At 45.5% G+C, this 16,475-nt stretch overlaps 1 protein-coding gene across 2 annotated transcripts in view; it reads left to right on the top strand.

Annotated features, from left to right (window-relative positions):
• Positions 1 to 16,276, top strand: part of arhgap45b (Rho GTPase activating protein 45b) — an 18,658-nt gene extending 2,382 nt beyond the window's left edge. For both annotated transcript variants that reach the window (XM_071925986.2, XM_078285584.1), the window contains exons 2-24: positions 1 to 233; positions 1,078 to 1,260; positions 3,469 to 3,612; positions 5,772 to 5,856; positions 7,192 to 7,264; positions 7,913 to 7,988; positions 8,834 to 8,965; positions 9,063 to 9,124; positions 9,323 to 9,433; positions 9,896 to 9,976; positions 10,222 to 10,389; positions 10,782 to 10,919; positions 11,339 to 11,538; positions 11,749 to 11,852; positions 12,244 to 12,330; positions 12,504 to 12,605; positions 12,739 to 12,902; positions 13,150 to 13,338; positions 13,469 to 13,606; positions 13,885 to 14,156; positions 14,296 to 14,533; positions 14,896 to 15,004; positions 15,231 to 16,276. The exon at positions 1 to 233 is cut by the window's left edge and continues 17 nt beyond it. In XM_071925986.2, the coding sequence (XP_071782087.2) occupies positions 1 to 233; positions 1,078 to 1,260; positions 3,469 to 3,612; positions 5,772 to 5,856; positions 7,192 to 7,264; positions 7,913 to 7,988; positions 8,834 to 8,965; positions 9,063 to 9,124; positions 9,323 to 9,433; positions 9,896 to 9,976; positions 10,222 to 10,389; positions 10,782 to 10,919; positions 11,339 to 11,538; positions 11,749 to 11,852; positions 12,244 to 12,330; positions 12,504 to 12,605; positions 12,739 to 12,902; positions 13,150 to 13,338; positions 13,469 to 13,606; positions 13,885 to 14,156; positions 14,296 to 14,533; positions 14,896 to 15,004; positions 15,231 to 15,703 (3,562 nt within the window). In that variant the 3' untranslated portion in view covers positions 15,704 to 16,276. The remainder of the gene's footprint in view (positions 234 to 1,077; positions 1,261 to 3,468; positions 3,613 to 5,771; positions 5,857 to 7,191; positions 7,265 to 7,912; positions 7,989 to 8,833; positions 8,966 to 9,062; positions 9,125 to 9,322; positions 9,434 to 9,895; positions 9,977 to 10,221; positions 10,390 to 10,781; positions 10,920 to 11,338; positions 11,539 to 11,748; positions 11,853 to 12,243; positions 12,331 to 12,503; positions 12,606 to 12,738; positions 12,903 to 13,149; positions 13,339 to 13,468; positions 13,607 to 13,884; positions 14,157 to 14,295; positions 14,534 to 14,895; positions 15,005 to 15,230) is intronic.
• The last annotated feature ends 199 nt before the right edge of the window (positions 16,277 to 16,475 follow it).

Here is a 16,475-nt window from a genome sequence, read left to right as displayed (position 1 = left end):
GCAGCCTCGTCGAGATGCTGCCGACGTCACCCTCTCCTCTTCACCCTCCTCCTCTTCCTCCTCTGCCGCCCTCACCACCACCTCCGCCGGGCTCCAGGACCCGTCCCTGTCCTGCCCGGGCACCCCCAGCACCCAGCACAGCAAGCTGGCCGCACTGCAGGGGGTGGGCTGCCCGTCTCCTGTGGCCACGCTGAAGAGGCCGACCGCCCTCAGCAGACACGCCAGCGCTGCAGGTCTGCTCACAGCTTCAGTAACTGTTGATGAAATGTGGTGGAATGTCGTCTTGTTCCTGTCTGCTGCGCTTGACCCGTCACATCCACACAGCAGCCTGAAACATCAACATCAACATGAACCGCAAATACCAAAAGCAAATATCAAATCTAGTGGAAAAAACGCTTGCAGTTATTACATGCACGGAGTGTGCAAAATATTAGGAACACCTTCTGCTTACATGACTGAGCAGCTGACTAGAGCTGAAACGATTAGTCGATTAATCGATCAGTTGGTCGACAGAACATTTATTGATTAATCGTTTTAGTCGTTTATCAAGTGAAAATAGCAAAGATTTGCTGGTCACAGGTTCACAATGCTAAGATTTGCTGCTTTTCTCTGTTTCATATCATTATTTAATGAATACTTCGAGGGTTTTTTGGCTGCTGGTCAGACTAAGTCAGCAATTTAAGAATCACTTTGGGCTCTGGGAACTTGTGATGGGCATTTGTCATTATTTTTGACATTTTATAGACTAAATGAGTAATCGATTGATGGAACAAATAATCGCTAGATTAATTGATAATGAAAATAATCGTTAGTTGCAACCCTACAGGTGACTACAAGTCAAAGTTGTGATACTTTATTGATTTCACCTTTTAAATCCAGTTCAGTCATGAGGGGCTGATGGAAACGAAGGGCAGTTTACAGAATGATTTTGAAGCCTTGAGACAAGTAAAGAACAGATTATGCAAAAGGGGACTCGATATTAGAAAGGTGCTCCTAGTATTTTTTCCCATAAGTGTCATTATTGTCATCTGGAGGCTGTAAATGTTTGCTGGAGTGATGATCTGTGTGTCTTCTCAGGATTCCCGCTCCAGTCATGGGTGTTCACTAAAGGCCAGGGGAAAGGGGCGCTGACCCCGACCCCCCCACCCGAAGGTCCGGAGAGCACGGCCATCGAGGTGGAGGACATCCCCGCCCTGCTGAGGGACGTGGCGCGCTTCGCAGAGGCCGTGGACAAGCTGAAGGACGTGGTGATGGCCGAGGGTGAGAGGAGAGAAAGAGAAAGTATGAAGAATATTGTTCTCGAAAAGCTTTGTCTGCAAACTTCCACCAAGCGCAGTTCACAGAGGGGTGAGACGGAGAGCGAGCCAAAAATCGACCCGCAGGAGCCCGCTCCCCCTGAGCATTTCATGAAAGGGTGATATATGATTTAGAGGATCCCAAATATTTACTGACTGTCAGGATTGGTTAGGCTCCGCTCTGTCTTGTAAGCTGGGTGCAATTTTGCCAAATTACAAGTCACAGAAACACAAGTTTGTTTGGGGACACATGCTATGGGTTGATTTGGGTTTGGGCCAAGCTCTCTTGGGAATGAGACCTGAACCTCCTCCTGTGCTTGGGATCGCAGACGTGGGGATATGAATAGGGCTTGTTTTCACAACTGTGGAGACAAAACAGTTCTGTGTGTGTGTGTGTGTGTGTGTGTGTGTGTGTGATTAATGTGTCTTTGTTCATTGTCAGTTATGATTTTTGGCGGCTGGGTGGTGACAGTATGTCATTGTTTCTGCTGTGTGTTATTATTTTGCGTTGTGTATGTGTGTGAGTGTGCGTGAAATCTTAGGTCGTCCTACATGACGCGGCACACGTTAGCATGTGGCCAGAACAATGCTGTTTAGCCTCGTCCTTCCCCTCTTGGCCCTGTGAGGCCGGGGGGGTCACGCAGCCTGCTCCAACCCATTTTGATAAGGAGGACACAAGGAATCCACAAAGGGCCTTTTCAGAGTCCTCCATCTCCCCTGTTCTCCACCACGTGTGTGTGTGGGGGGAGGGGAGGGGAGGGGAGGGGGATGGGGGAGGGGGGAGGGGGAAAGGGCGGGGCCATTTTGCACAAGCGAGCTAACGAGTGGCTCTGAGCTTCCTCTCTCCAACTGAAGGGTTGCGTTTCCGCTGCGCCCACAGAGCCGACCGCACTCTTGTCTCCAGCAGGAAACCAGCTTCTTGTTTACTGCAGCCTCTTACACACTCTCTTCCCCTCCTGCACTGTGCAGCGAGGCTCACAGTGGCAGAACACCTATGCTCTCCCATGGCTAGACCACATGGAGTAAAGACCGAGTCCCACCTCAGGCATAATGTTTTCTGCTAAACAAACTGGATGTCTTTCGGCTTAAAAAGAAGTGGCAGAGGGGTATTTTCAAGTATTTAAGGCCTCAGAGCAGGTCATTTCTCTACAGCTGAGAGCCATTTTTCAGAGCAGAGGTCTCATGATAAAGATGAGAGCGCTCTCTGTTTATATGCATGTCTGTCTGCCTTTATCTGGCTCTATTCTGTCGTGTTCTCCACCCAGCGCGAGCTTTCTAAACAGGAAGCCATGATGGATGGCCTCTGACAGAAAGGCCTCGTTCACACTTCCTCCTCTGATAGGCCGGCTGCATCGCTGTGACCTGTCCACCTATTACATCAGCAGCACGATCAGAGCTTTCGTCTCGTCTCCTCCGTCCTTACTCTGACGAATACGATCGCTGGGGTTCCCCTCGTCTCTCAGGTCCCCTTTATTTCTCCCGACATCTGACTCAAACCCTTTTTCTAAAGTCAAGAAGTAGCGCGGTGATGAGTGCACAAGCTGAAGTGAGCTGTTTTCTCCATCTCCATCTCCCAGTAAGGTCATTTGATTTTCATCAGCCACAGAAAGCTGACGGAGCAGCACCAGAATTAGTTTCTAATCTGGCAAAACAATAGAATAGACCACATCCTCTCTGTGTGACAAAAACCTCAGGTCACTCTGCCCTTATGTTGTCTGCTACTGTAGCACAGACACTCTGACACACATCCACAGACAGACTGCTTGTGGACGGATGATTGGCTGCCCTCTGGCCTCCTGAGTGAGCTGCCTTGATGGAAAAAAAAAATGTGGAGGAGGGTGAGAGTGCAACAGCAGTCAAAAACGTTTGAGAAGCCTGTGTGTGTGTGTGTGTGTGTGTGTGTGTGTGTGTGTGTCCGTCCGTGTTTGAAACGAGGAAATGGGGAAGTAGGCTGCAGATGTGTCACTACTGACATCAAAGCAGAGGAGCTGGAATGGCGCTGACATTGTCTCCCTTGACTTGACCCGTCTGACAGCCTGTCTTGTTTTCCCATTATCGTCATCCTGACTCCGTGCGGTCAGCCTGTCGGTCTCTCCGCCCGTCTCTGTCCTGTCATGACCATCGAGGGATCGTCTCGCCCTCTCACCCCTCTCTCTCCCTCCCTCTCTCCCAGGTAAGAAGGAGAGTCGGCGCCCCCTGGCCCATGAGTGTTTGGGGGAGGTCCTGCGGGTGCTGCGTCAGGTCATCAGCACCTATCCTCTGCTCAACACCGTGGAGATCCTGACTGCTGCCGGCAAACTCATATCAAAGGTCAAAGGTCAGTCAGTTGCTCAGGAGGCCCTCAAGTGTGCACACAGATTCATGGAAAAACAAATATCAAGAGTAGGATATGTTTTTAGGTAAAATAACAAGCTGAATATGTATTTTTCTCATTTTTAAAATATTTTTTGGGAAAATTGTGTTTTGAAAATGTCAAGAAATAAGATATACAAAGCCATAATTCTATCTAGAGCGAACCTGAAGAAGCCACAATGTGAAAAGCGTTGTTCGCCCCAATATTTTATATGAATTAAACTAAAAAGTTGATTTGAACAATCTAGGGGCCTATACTACGAAGCAAGTTCAACAAAGTCAGGGTATGTTTGAGTTAGCCGGCTTCACTAAACCTAACATTGGCGATCCTGATAACCGGTCTCACGTAGCTGGTTATCAACTGGCTCTGTCAACCCAGGATTTACCTATCCAGCTGAGCGCGTTCACATGAAAGAGGCGGGGTTTGTAACAAATAGCCAATCACTTGCAACATGGACAGATCCAGATCAGACAATTCGGATAAGATAAGATGAAACTACTGATCCCCGTGGGGAAATTAGATAGTTGTGCAGCAAAAGTAATATGATTCAGTGGGGAAAAGGACATAGAATATAAGCGCAAAACTATAAAAATAAGTAATAGCCTAAAAATAGGCGAAAATAATAAAATAGGCTAATCAAACAATAAAAGCCATAAACAATAGACCTAATTATAGGATGATATAAGCCCTAATATTTCCTGCTGACATTTTCAACACATGGGTATCGGAAAGAAATGGATAGCTACTAACATTGGGTTCTTCTCTCAAGAAGAACAAAGTCTTATAATGAATAACTGTCAGCATTACAAAACATAACCGCGAAAAGTAAAAGTTGTTTCTGCTTCCAAGGCTAGAGAGGATTACTGCCCCGTCATTAGGACACAGTGGGCATATTTTTCATTGATAAAATAGTTTGTGGACACATTGAGGCTGTAAAAAGATTTTCTATTCATAAAGTCGGCCTCATGTTCTTCGGGCTGCGGTAATGGAATATGAATAGCCGACACTGAACCAAACACTGTTGGAAACAAATTAAATAAAGTCAGCGCAATTAATATATGCAACAGTAACTTTAATCCATCAATAATATGGTCAATTAAGTAGCCTACCTGCTATATCTCCGATATAATAAGTTATCATGGAAAACAACGTGATTCTGGTCTGTAAACACGTCACCCTGCGAACAGCACTTCTTACTGTCTGTTCATTCAAAAATAACAGGTTTCAGTTTTTTATTGGGATTTTCATTTGTATATTTGTCCATATCGGGATCCTGTAGGAATGGTGACTCCCTGTTTCCAGAGAGCTGATTGGTCAGAAGGCCTTTCATACGTTTTGATCCGATACCCTGAACTGAACCTGCTCCGGAGCAGGTTAGCCGTGCAGCATAAGTTACCATGGTGATCTACCCCGGTTAAAAGGGAACCACCTTCGTGAGACCGAAAAGCCAGGGTTAAACGCAAAGCTAGCTCGCTAACCCCAAATCCTGCTTCGTAGTATAGGCCCCTGGTGTGTGCTGGATTACTTTGATCTTGAATGCCATATTTCTATCTGTCAGGGTTCAATAAATCCATAACATCATATGTGTAGTCTACTAGTCTGCCTTCTAAAATACAAACAGACTTGTCCACTAAGCTCTGATCTAAACCTAAGCAAAGCAGTGAGCAAACATATCCATATTACGTTGTGGATATATTATATTTATCTCCCCCGTTGACCTCCCAATCTTTTCCTGTTGCCCCTCACTGACCCTCTCATCTCTTCATAAATTGACTTATTCTGGAAACACTCTTAAAGTTACTTATTCCTAGGAACAATTAGAGTCCATGTAATCTATCCATAGTTGGCAAGTTCCAGTGAAAAGTTGTGGACCTCCCTCTCGTTATTTTTTGAGTGGCATACATAGATTTAATTTATCCATTGTACAGTAGTGAGGGGTGGGAAGGTCCTCATTCATCCTAAAAATCAAATATAAAAGGGGAACTTGACATCCTTTGTACTTGGTGTGATGTAAGTAATGAATAGGTTTCTGTTTTCTTAATCTGTTAAAAACGGGTTAATATTATACACATTATATTCCTAACCTTGAGTGAAACTCGTGGTTATTCTGTGATTTTTTTCAGGTTTCCACTATGAGCTTTGTAACGAGGCAGATAAAAAGGACTTTGAGAAAGCCATTGAAACCATCGCAGTTGCTTTTAGCAGCAAGTGAGTATCTGCTACATATAGTATATGTATAGTATAGTATCTGCTACACCTCTCACCTCATAACCCCTCTGTCTTTCTAATATTCAAACTACAACCCATTCATCCTAATAATAACCCTTTCTGGTATTGTTTGTATTTCAAAGATAAGTCGGTGTATTCGATCCAAGGAGCGTATTATAGTTTCGATTACGATAACGAAATGGAGCCATGCAACGGAGTCTCCATGATGGTGTCTGCACAGATATTGCCTCCTTTACAGACAGAATCAGGCGCTGTGTGTGTGTGTGTGTGTGTGTGTGTGTGTGTGTGTGTGTGTGTGTGTGTGTGTGTGTGTGTGATACGTGTACAACGTTGTCTATTGTTGGGAGATTAGAGAGAAGTGCAGTGATGGTGACACGTTTGCATGCGGCAGAGCTGAAAACAGGAAGTGGTTTTTCTCTTCTACCACGTACGACACACTGTTCACTGCCGGGCTGTTGAGTGAACAGATTGCAATCGACTGAGGAGAAACATGTGAAACACTCTCTCCCACTTGGACATTGAAATGCATAAGAGTGATGTGTGTAGCTGTGACAATGAGACGTTGAGTTACAACTGACAGGCAGGCCGGAAACGATCCAAGTATATTTGTACCCGAACTTTTTCTCTCTTTGAAAAGAAGATTTTGATGATGAGAATAGACAATGAAGAGGGAAATTTGTTCCTTACGTATACTTGCTCACAATTTATCACAAGCTGCTTCTGTGTGCCATTTAAGGGCTTAGACAACAGGAGGAAGTGAGCTGGCAGAGAGACAGTTGAGGTCGGCCTGGCACGGCTGTTTCCTCATCTCTCATCAGCTCTTCCTCTCTCTGACTCCCTACTGACATGAACGCAAAAAAAGATCAAGATGGAGATGTCATTTTTTATTTATTTAACCTGTATTGTAGCAGACAGATCGACTAACTTAATCATAATGACAGATGGCACAAGGCCTCTTCAGGGGACGGGGATAAAGCAGAGAAGAAAAACGAATACAAATGGGGTAATTTGACAGATAGAAATGCAACATGGAGATTGGAGAGTGAGCTCAGACTTACTAGGAAAAAGCCAGTAGGGATGAAACTTATTTTTATCATTACGTATTTAGGGCCTCTTCCTCCTTTTCATTTCATTTTTTATCTTCTCTACCATTGTCTCCCCTTTTTTCACAAACATAGATCATTATTTCTGAAATGAGATGTCTGATTTTGAACACATTCGTTCTCCCACATTTTTTCATCACATTTATCACGTGTTTTTGTGCTGCTGCCATAGTTCTGGATGTAATGGTCTGTATGTTGTGTCTCCCCCCAGTGTGTCCGAACTGCTCATGGGAGAGGTGGACAGCAGCACCCTGCTCTCCCTGCTGCCTACTGAGAAGAGCAGGGTGAGTGTGTGTGTGTGTGTGTGTGTACAGACAAATGTGTCTAATTAAGTGCAAAGTGTGTGTTTGTGTGTGAGAGCACTTGCACACGCACACTATTCTGTCACAAGAGGAGACAGCCTGAGATTTCCAGGACAGTCAGGCCATTTTCTTGACCGTGACACACTGTGTCTCTTTATCTCTGCCAGTTCCTTTTACACACACACTCTCTCACACACACTCACACACACACACACACGGATACAAGCAGGCAGTTTCTGAGATACCAGATAACACGTCCCCCTCTAAGCCCATTCATCACTACAATCTACTGGCATCAGACCTACACAATGTGGCTATTGTGGTGCACAATCTTATCTTTTGTGCTTTCATTTCATGTTAATGCATTATTTAGACGGTACATAACATCAGTATCAGCACCCGTATCAGACGAGTATCACAGTGCCACCAGCGTCTGCCAATTTCAAAAATAGTGGGGTTAACTAATACAGAAGTAGTCGTTAATGATGAATCAGGTTCACAGCCATGGATTAAGCCTCACTCTGCATAACAGATTTCCACTCCTAGTTTCCACTGGGGAAAAAACCCTTTGAGGTTTGTGCTCTACTTGTCAGTAATGAGTCATCTAACAGAACTCTTCGTCCTCTGCAGTCGATGGAGAACCTGTACGCTGCGTCAGGCCAGGGAGCAGACGGAGGCCAGTTCAGGAGTGACCTGCAGGACATGGGTAGGGGATCGGTGTCTCTCTTCCACTCGCTCCCTTGCTCTTGCTCACTCTGTTGCTCTCAGAGTCTCTTTGTCTTTCCAAGTCCCACACAAGTGCCATGTGTGAGACCTGCTGCCCTTCTGGCCTTCCACATTCATCCCCCAACTCCTCTCACTTTCTCTCCTCCTGTAAAAGTTGTATTATTGTGAGAATTTCACATTTAAAGTAATAATCTGTGACATTTTTAGATAAATCAATGTTCAATAAATCAATAAATCAGTGTTTGCTACACTCTATCACTGATTGATATAACACAACAGTGATTCAACCTATAAACAGGTCATGAAAGCTTTTACATTTGCTGTTCTAAACACCCAGCGTCAAGTAGGTCTTACCCCGGAAATACGATCATCCGGCACACGGGAAGTGATGCGTTTACGTTGCCGGCAGCAGCAACAGTTGGTTTGGAATAAATAAAAGAAGAAGTGGGTAGTTGGCATGAGCAGTGATAGCTGAGCCGACAAACAAAATAGTGGCACCTACAGAAACTGAAACTTCATCAGCAGAAAATCAAAGAAAGAAGACGCCACAGCACCGGACGCGCTGTTTGATTGCAAAGTGATATCTGGGAAGTTCACTGCAGAAACGCCACAGCAATGACAAATGACGGGTTGCCACCAAACGCATCAAAACAGGATCTTGCCAATTGACACTTTAACTATGAATCTTCACACCTTAGCTGCACATTTGTCACCTCCCATAATCCTCTTCTCATCTCTCCAACAACTATACACTATGCACTGTGGAACGGCACAGAATCTGCGCTTGTTGCAGCACAGTAACACTGCATGTGTGTTCATGTGTAGGCCGGGCAGAGGAGGTGGACATTATCCTCCAGCACAGCGAGGGAGGAGTGGACTCTGCTCTGCTCTACGCCAAGACCATCTCCAAGTATATGAAGGACCTGATGAGCTACGTGGAGAAGCGGACTTCGTTGGGTAGGTAGACGATCATAGAAAGGCTGTCTTAACGCTTTTGCCCTACACATTCAGTTGCTAATTGACTCTCTTACTCTATTTACCTTTTCCCCTCCAGAGATGGAGTTCTCCAAGGGCCTCCAGAGACTCTACCACTCCTGCAAACACAGCATCACACATGTAAACATCATTTTTTTCCACCTCTACCTTTCTCACAGGTTGTCAGTGATGTTGAACTGTTAATATGTAGAATGTACTATTGACTAGAAAATCACTTTTAGCGATCTGTCCATCTGTTCTGTTCAATTTCATACCTTCTCCTCCCGTGTGTGTGTGTGTGTGTGTGTGTGTGTGTTGTGTGCTGTTCTCTCCCACCAGCCCCACATGCCCTTCTTCTCCATCTACTCTCTGGCTCTGGAACAGGACCAGGAGCAGACTGTGGGGCTTCAGCAGGCCAACACCACACTTCACAACCAGACCTTCATCCAGGTGAACTTTCACTGAACTTTCTACCTGATGCACCAGTCACTTGTCTAACTGTGACTCTGCAATACTTGAATTGTGTGCACATCCTGTACTGATTAACACCCAAATACTGTGATTTTAATGCTTAACTACTTGAATCACCCTGCAGCAGTTACTTATACAGCTACTGTTATTATTGTAGTACTGATTGCTTCAGTACACAGTACTTGACCTATCATTGCATTGTTGCACTGTTCTTCTTTCTATCGTCTGTACTACTCTTATATTTACTCTTGTTTGAAATTAAATGAAAAAGTTTCATTGTGCATTTGTGTAAGGTGGAATGACAAAGTTGAATTGAGGTACACATACATGCACACAAACACACACACATTATACTGTCCATAAGCAGACATTCATCAGACCTGTGACATGATTCTCTCTGCACTCCTCATGTTAATCTGTTTTATGTGTTTGTCTGTGCAGCCTCTGATGCAGCGTAAACAGGAGCATGAAAAGAGACGGAAGGAGATCAAGGAGCACTGGATTAGAGCCAGGAGAAAACTGGTATGATCTCTTCCTCTCTGTGTGTGTGTGTGTGTGTGTGTGTGTGTGTGTCCAACAGGTTTGCTTAATACATGTTTGTCTGATTCTGACACTTGATCATGAAGCTCACATAACATTTACAGGATTTGATGAAGCAGTGGTCTGTTTTGGTTTATTATCTCCAAGTAAAAAAGGAAATGCAAAGAAAGGACCAGAAATTATTTCCTATACTCTGTGTGTGTGTGTGTGTGTGTGTGTGTGTGTAGATGGAGTGTGAGGTGAACCTGCGGAAGGCCAAGCAAGTCTACATGGTCCGCTGGGAGGAGTACGACAAGGCCAAGACAGCCGCCAGCCGAGCCGAGGAGGAGGGAGGGGGATCCACGGCCAAGTCTGTGGAGAAGAAGAAACGATTAGAGGAAGAGGCTCGCAACAAGGTCCTCATCAACACCTACAACTCGATTCAGTCCAACTTCAATTCTTTATTTTATAGGTTTTTAGGAGATTTAACCTCAGGAAATGTTTCGCCTTTCATACCCATCTTTCATGTTGAGCACCATTTGTTTTTTTTTTGCTGTGTCTGATATTTTGCGGGCTTATCTCTGCTTTGTGATGATTCTTGCAAGTTGAGTCATTTATTATTATTTACATTTATCCTAAACAGTTATATGGCGTTTCTGAACTTTTTCTCTGGTTGCCATGTCATGATTGACACATCATCTATCAAGGCTCACATCTGAAAGATTTCTTATCCAATGGGTGTTTGGATAAAGAGAATGAACACAAACTAAGATTGTGTGTGTTTGTGTGTGTGTATTCGTGCGTGCAGGCGGACGAGGCGGAGGCCACCTACAAGACTTGTATAGCAGACGCCACCACTCAGCAGCTGGAGCTGGAGCACACCAAGGTCACAGTGCTGCGACAGCTGCAGGAGGTCATCAAACAGAGCGACCAGACCCTGCGCTCGGTCAGCACACACAGACACACACACACACACACACACACACACACACACAAGACCTCACTGTGATTGTCCTCGTCACTACAGTAGACTAGTGTCAACCTGCTACCTCTCCTCAACTTATATAGTTACAGATCCAGTGCAAAGATTTCAGCTCGGTCAGGAAAAGTTTGATGCTGATTTCTAACACACAGAGCATCACTTTTTCAGTTTTTGATGGTTAGATGGTACAAAGCTTGTAGGACTGAGTGAGAACCGAACCTTCACTATAATGATCAAAATCTCATTGCACTGGACCTTTAAGTACAGCATGATGATGGAAGCTGACAAGTGTCCGTTTATCCATGTGCTGGCCATTAAAAAGATCTTCCCTGATCCTTTTGTTGACTTCTGTTAACTCCTCCCTTTGTCCCCTCTTCCACCAGGCGACCATCTCCTACTACCAGATCATGCACATGCAGACTGTAGCTCTGCCCGTCCACTACCAGACTCTGTGTGAGAGCAGTAAGCTGTACGACCCCGGCCAGCAGTACGCCGCCTATGTCCGAGACCTGCAGCTGCCTGAGCAGCCTGCTGTTCACTACACGTTCGAGGCCTACTCCCCCTCCAGCACCGCTTCCACACAGTAAGTGATGCCAGAGTCAAAACACAGGCTGAAGGAGCTCCATCACAGTGACAGTTTGGGGCAGAGATGAAGATGACAGTTGTGATTATGATAATTATTGCACATTTTATCAATAGATGCATAGGTTTTCAAATGAAACTTGAAATAATTCTAATAAATATATGTCACTTTGAAATGATTTACTTTACTTATAAGTCACCACTGTTGCAGGCAGGGCCACAGGCCAAGGAACGACAGTTTCAACACAGACAGTCCTGCCAGCACCGTGGACACAGGAGCTGGGGACGGCAGAGACACAGAAGCCAACCGGAAGAGTGAGTGATGCCTACTGCTGTTATTATTATTGCTCTGTGATTTTGTAAACACATTTAGTATCGTATTATTGAGCCATCTATGCAGACCAGAGCTTTGCCTGTGGTTTATATTATGCATTTCATTGCATATTTCAAGAGTTACCAGATGGGGTAGTTGCCATGGGATACAATTTTGTAATGTAACAGTATATGGGTTAGGAAAGGGATTTATGTGAAGATTTAAGTGAGTGTTATGCAGTTCATCATCCTAAAATCGTTGATAGTTTTACAACATAGGACAAAATGGACTAGAAAATGAAAATGTCTGCAAGGGGAGTTTTGTATTTAGCCAAATAAACTTAATATTTTCGTACTGACCATTCCCGTCATCTTCTGTCTGTCTCTTCCTCAGGACGGGGCCACAAGTCGTGGGGTTCAACAGTGAGTGACGACAGCGTCGGAGGAGAGGGAGGCCTGGAGTCTCCTTCTGCCAGCACAAGTAAGCTGCAACCCGCTCCCGCTGGAACAGATTCACACTAACCTGAGCCGCAGCACCTGACACCTCAAAAACAGGAAAAACTCACTGGCTTTTCTTCAACTGAAAGACATACAGTATGTTTAAGTGTGTGAGTGTGAGCGCATGCATTTTTAAACTGTATTTATTTATTTTAGGTGATATCACTAAAATTGCTCGGACCTCCTCCACTGGAACCATGTCCTCCAATGAGGATGCAGATGAGAAGGACGGGAACGTGGCCTCCTTTGAAACTACAAGTATGGTCTACAGATTGTCCTCTCTATTCTTTAATTATTTCTGATCTAATTCTTCACAAAACTATGACTATGATTGCTGCCACTGAATCGTCTAAGAATTGTCTGTGAGTATAATTGGGCTCGTCCTCTCTAGATATCAACGGCATGGAGCCTGACGTTGTGGTTTCCACCGGACCTTTCCGGAACATCGGCCTGTCCAAAGCGGCACAGACCCACCGGCTGAGGAAGCTACGGACCCCTGCTAAGTGCCGGGAGTGTGACAGCTACGTTTACTTCCAGGGGGCCGAGTGTGAGGAGGTGAGAGGACTCTTCCTCATCATGTCCCGTACCACCAAGCCCTTGGAGAGATGGCTGCTCCAAGAGAGATGTATTATTTCATGAAAAGTAGTTTTATCGTGCAGTTCTTCATGCATCTCCTTGACTGGTTTATTTCAACCAAGTGTCAGGAAAATTTGACAGAGTTACAGACGAGCATCCTAAAATGACTTTCAAAATACTTTCTGGTGATTGCCTAAACCTGTCAGCGTCTCTTCTGTGTTCACAGTGTTTCCTGTCGTGCCACAAGCGCTGCCTGGAGACGCTGGCCATCCAGTGTGGCCATAAGAAGCTGCAGGGTCGTCTCCAGCTGTTCGGCAGGGATTTCTCTCAGGTGGCCAGCTGCGCCAGTGACGGCATCCCCTTCATCATCACCAAGTGCATCGCTGAGATAGAGAGACGGGCACTCAAGATGAAGGTGAGGGAGTGCTGTATTTGGTTGTATCACTTCATGCCTCTACTTCTCTCTCGCTCACGCAAACACATCACACACACACACACAGGAGTGTCTTAAAGTGTTTTACATCAACCCCTCTACCTCTTTCCAGGGTATCTACAGGGTGAATGGGGTGAAGACTCGTGTGGAGAAGCTGTGTCAGGCCTTTGAGAATGGCAAGGAGCTGGTGGAACTGTCACAGTGTTCGCCACACGACATCAGCAACGTCCTCAAGCTCTACCTCAGACAGGTACAGCTGCAACCAGGCATGCCACCGCACGCACGAGTCAAACAGATGTGTTGAAGTGACTTTTATTTGCTTGATTAAAGTGATTTATTGTCACCTTGTTCCTGGTTTCAGTAGAGACCTGTCATGTTGACAAATCAAAACTGCAAAAGACCATCAGACTATAATACATATATGTGAGCTTTGTTGTAGGGTTGATTTTCTCTTGATATAACTGACATATGTATATGATTCACACACTCCTCCTATATCCACCCTCGCTCCCTCCCCTTCACTCCCAGTTGCCGGAGCCCATCATGCCGTTCCGCAAGTACAACAGTCTGATGGGACTGGCCAAGGAGAGCCTGCAGAACGAGGCAGACACGCCAGAGGGAGAGGAGGCCGAGTCGAGCGGCGTGAGCCCGAGTGTGGGCCGGGGGTCGGAGCTGGTGGACCTGGGCCCCGACACCGACCCGGACGTCCTGGTCCTGGTGGACAAGCTGAAGGAGCTTCTGAAGGATCTGCCCAAGGCTAACATCGCTACGCTGCGCTACCTCACACGCCACCTCCGTAGGTCAGTAGCTATCTGCTTTACAGACACCGTTTGAAAGCCAATTCTATTTATATAGCCAGGTAAAAAACAAGACCAGACTTTGATGAATGGATTTCTCACCGAACCGTCAAATTCATCCCTTCTTCCTCTTTCCTCCCAGGATTGCGGAGCTGGAGCAGGACAACAAGATGAGTCCCAGTAACCTGGGGATTGTGTTTGGGCCGTCGCTGATGCGTCCCCGTCCCACCGGGGCCACGGTGTCCCTGTCCTCTCTGGTGGATTACCCCCACCAGGCCCGCATCGTAGAGGCCCTCATCGTCTTCTACACATCCATCTTCCAGTCCAAAAGCTCGTCCTCTAGCATCACCAGCCGCACTGCCTCCACCTCCACTCAACAGGTAGGGCTGTGTGTGTGATGGAGGGGACAAAAACTGTTATTCTTAACAATAAAATCTTAAATTTTACTTTTTTTACATCATATAAACTGAAGGTTTGTCAAGGAAAGGTTAAAACCTCTTTGTAGAAAGGCAAGAGCAAATACAGAGACACTAAAATGTCAGCCCACCCATTTCACCAATCACTTTACAGTCATGATTTGTTTGAATTCAATACTTCCCTTTTTCATTTGCATGTGTCATACACTGTCGGTAATAAGACAGCCCAGAAACAGGTACACATTGTTTTTCTTGTTCCCTGTTTGAACCTCATCATTTCCTCTATCTCCTGGCCTACTTCTGACTGTCTCCTCCTGCTGGTTCAGAGTGGGAATACAGACGGCAGGACTGAGAGCTCTTCTGTTGACGGAGAGGAAGAGGCAGGCGGAGAGGAACAGAACAAACCAGACTCTGACAAGATGGAGGAGGGATGTGGTAAGTTTTGATAACGCCTAGGTTGCATAATAAAGTTACAACACGTAATTATTGTAACTGAACTAACTTCCAGTTCCTACTTACCTATGCAAAGAAGTTCACTCATGTTCTCACACAAAATGTAATTATTTCCTCAACAGGCCTTCTCCATTTAAAATTCAGTTCAGTTGTACCTAGTTCTTGAACCCCTTCCTGACCACTGTCCCTCTCTCTCTGCTCCATCCAGGTAGTTCTCTGGGGTCGTTGGGCTCCAGCGAGCAGCTTCCAGACTCCGACTCGGAGCTGGATGAGAGCGGCCAGAGGACCGCACACTCCCAGCACTCCCATGGCCTGCTGATCAAGCAGGAGAGCGAGGTCAGCATGGACGACGACCAGCTGAGCTACAGGGACAGTCTGGACCTGTCCAGCCAGTCTACGTCCCACACTGATGCAGAACAAGACGCGGATCAGGACCGGGAGAAACCGGAGCCGTCTGAAGGAGGAGAGCCCCCGGCCCCGCCAGACAGCGAGCCGCCAGAAGACGAGACCCGAGGAGAGCAGGATCTGAGCAGCTCTCTGGCGGAGCTCAACGTGAACCAGTCCAACAACAACTACCCCTACTCCCCCGTCCTGAGCCTCGCGGGACACCCGTTGGCGCGCCTGTGCGGAAAGAAACTACCCCTGACCAGGAACAAGGACCGGGAGCCAGAGTTTGTCTGATATCATCATCAAATTCAGTGTGTATGAAAGTGTACTGGCCAACAGGGCCTCAGTAGGAAGAATGAATTATTCTTTTGAATGGCACGAATCCAGATTTGAACACATTAAAATGCAGATGAACCATACTGAATTTGTATAAGGGTTCTTTTGTTGTGTACATCAAAAATCAAGTTAGTTTTTAGTCTGTGTAGATATTGCAAGCTGTATTCTCTGGCAATGGAACCTCTGCACGCTTACTGCTGTTTGATGCAATCACTCTGTGTCATTTTAAGAGGCTTTGACTTGAACCATTAGAATTGTACTTTTGTGCCAGTTAGTATTTTTAAACAGTATTTTACAAATTGCTCTTAAAGGCTTCGGTAATGCTTAGTGCGGTAGAAAAGGGTCATTTCAGATTGTTGTGTGCAATGCCTTTCTAAGCAAATAATTCCTCTTATTAAAGTGCTGCTGGTTTTATTTCAGCACTAAAATTTTAAAAAATAAATCCTGCATTTTATTCTTATAAATGTTGCCTGTATTGCCTTGTTTTGGATGTTTGTTCTATTATTTTAATAAATTTTCTATATTTTAAAAGCGGTCCAAGTTTCATTGCTTCATGTACAAGTGTCACTCTCACAGCTCTACATATTGACGTGGTGGTGCTGTAAATTTTGCAGGTGAAAGCCAGTAAAAACAACAGGGAAGTGGAGTTATTTTTAGGTGAGCAGGAACAAAATTATTCACCCACGTGGTTTATATTGAAGAGCACGTTTAGTCAAAGCAAGATGAATCC

The sequence above is a fragment of the Centroberyx gerrardi genome, chromosome 9 (assembly GCF_048128805.1).
Source record: "Centroberyx gerrardi isolate f3 chromosome 9, fCenGer3.hap1.cur.20231027, whole genome shotgun sequence".
In the NCBI taxonomy this organism is placed as follows: Eukaryota; Metazoa; Chordata; class Actinopteri; order Beryciformes; family Berycidae; genus Centroberyx; species Centroberyx gerrardi.
This window is presented reverse-complemented; position numbering and strand designations above follow the sequence as displayed.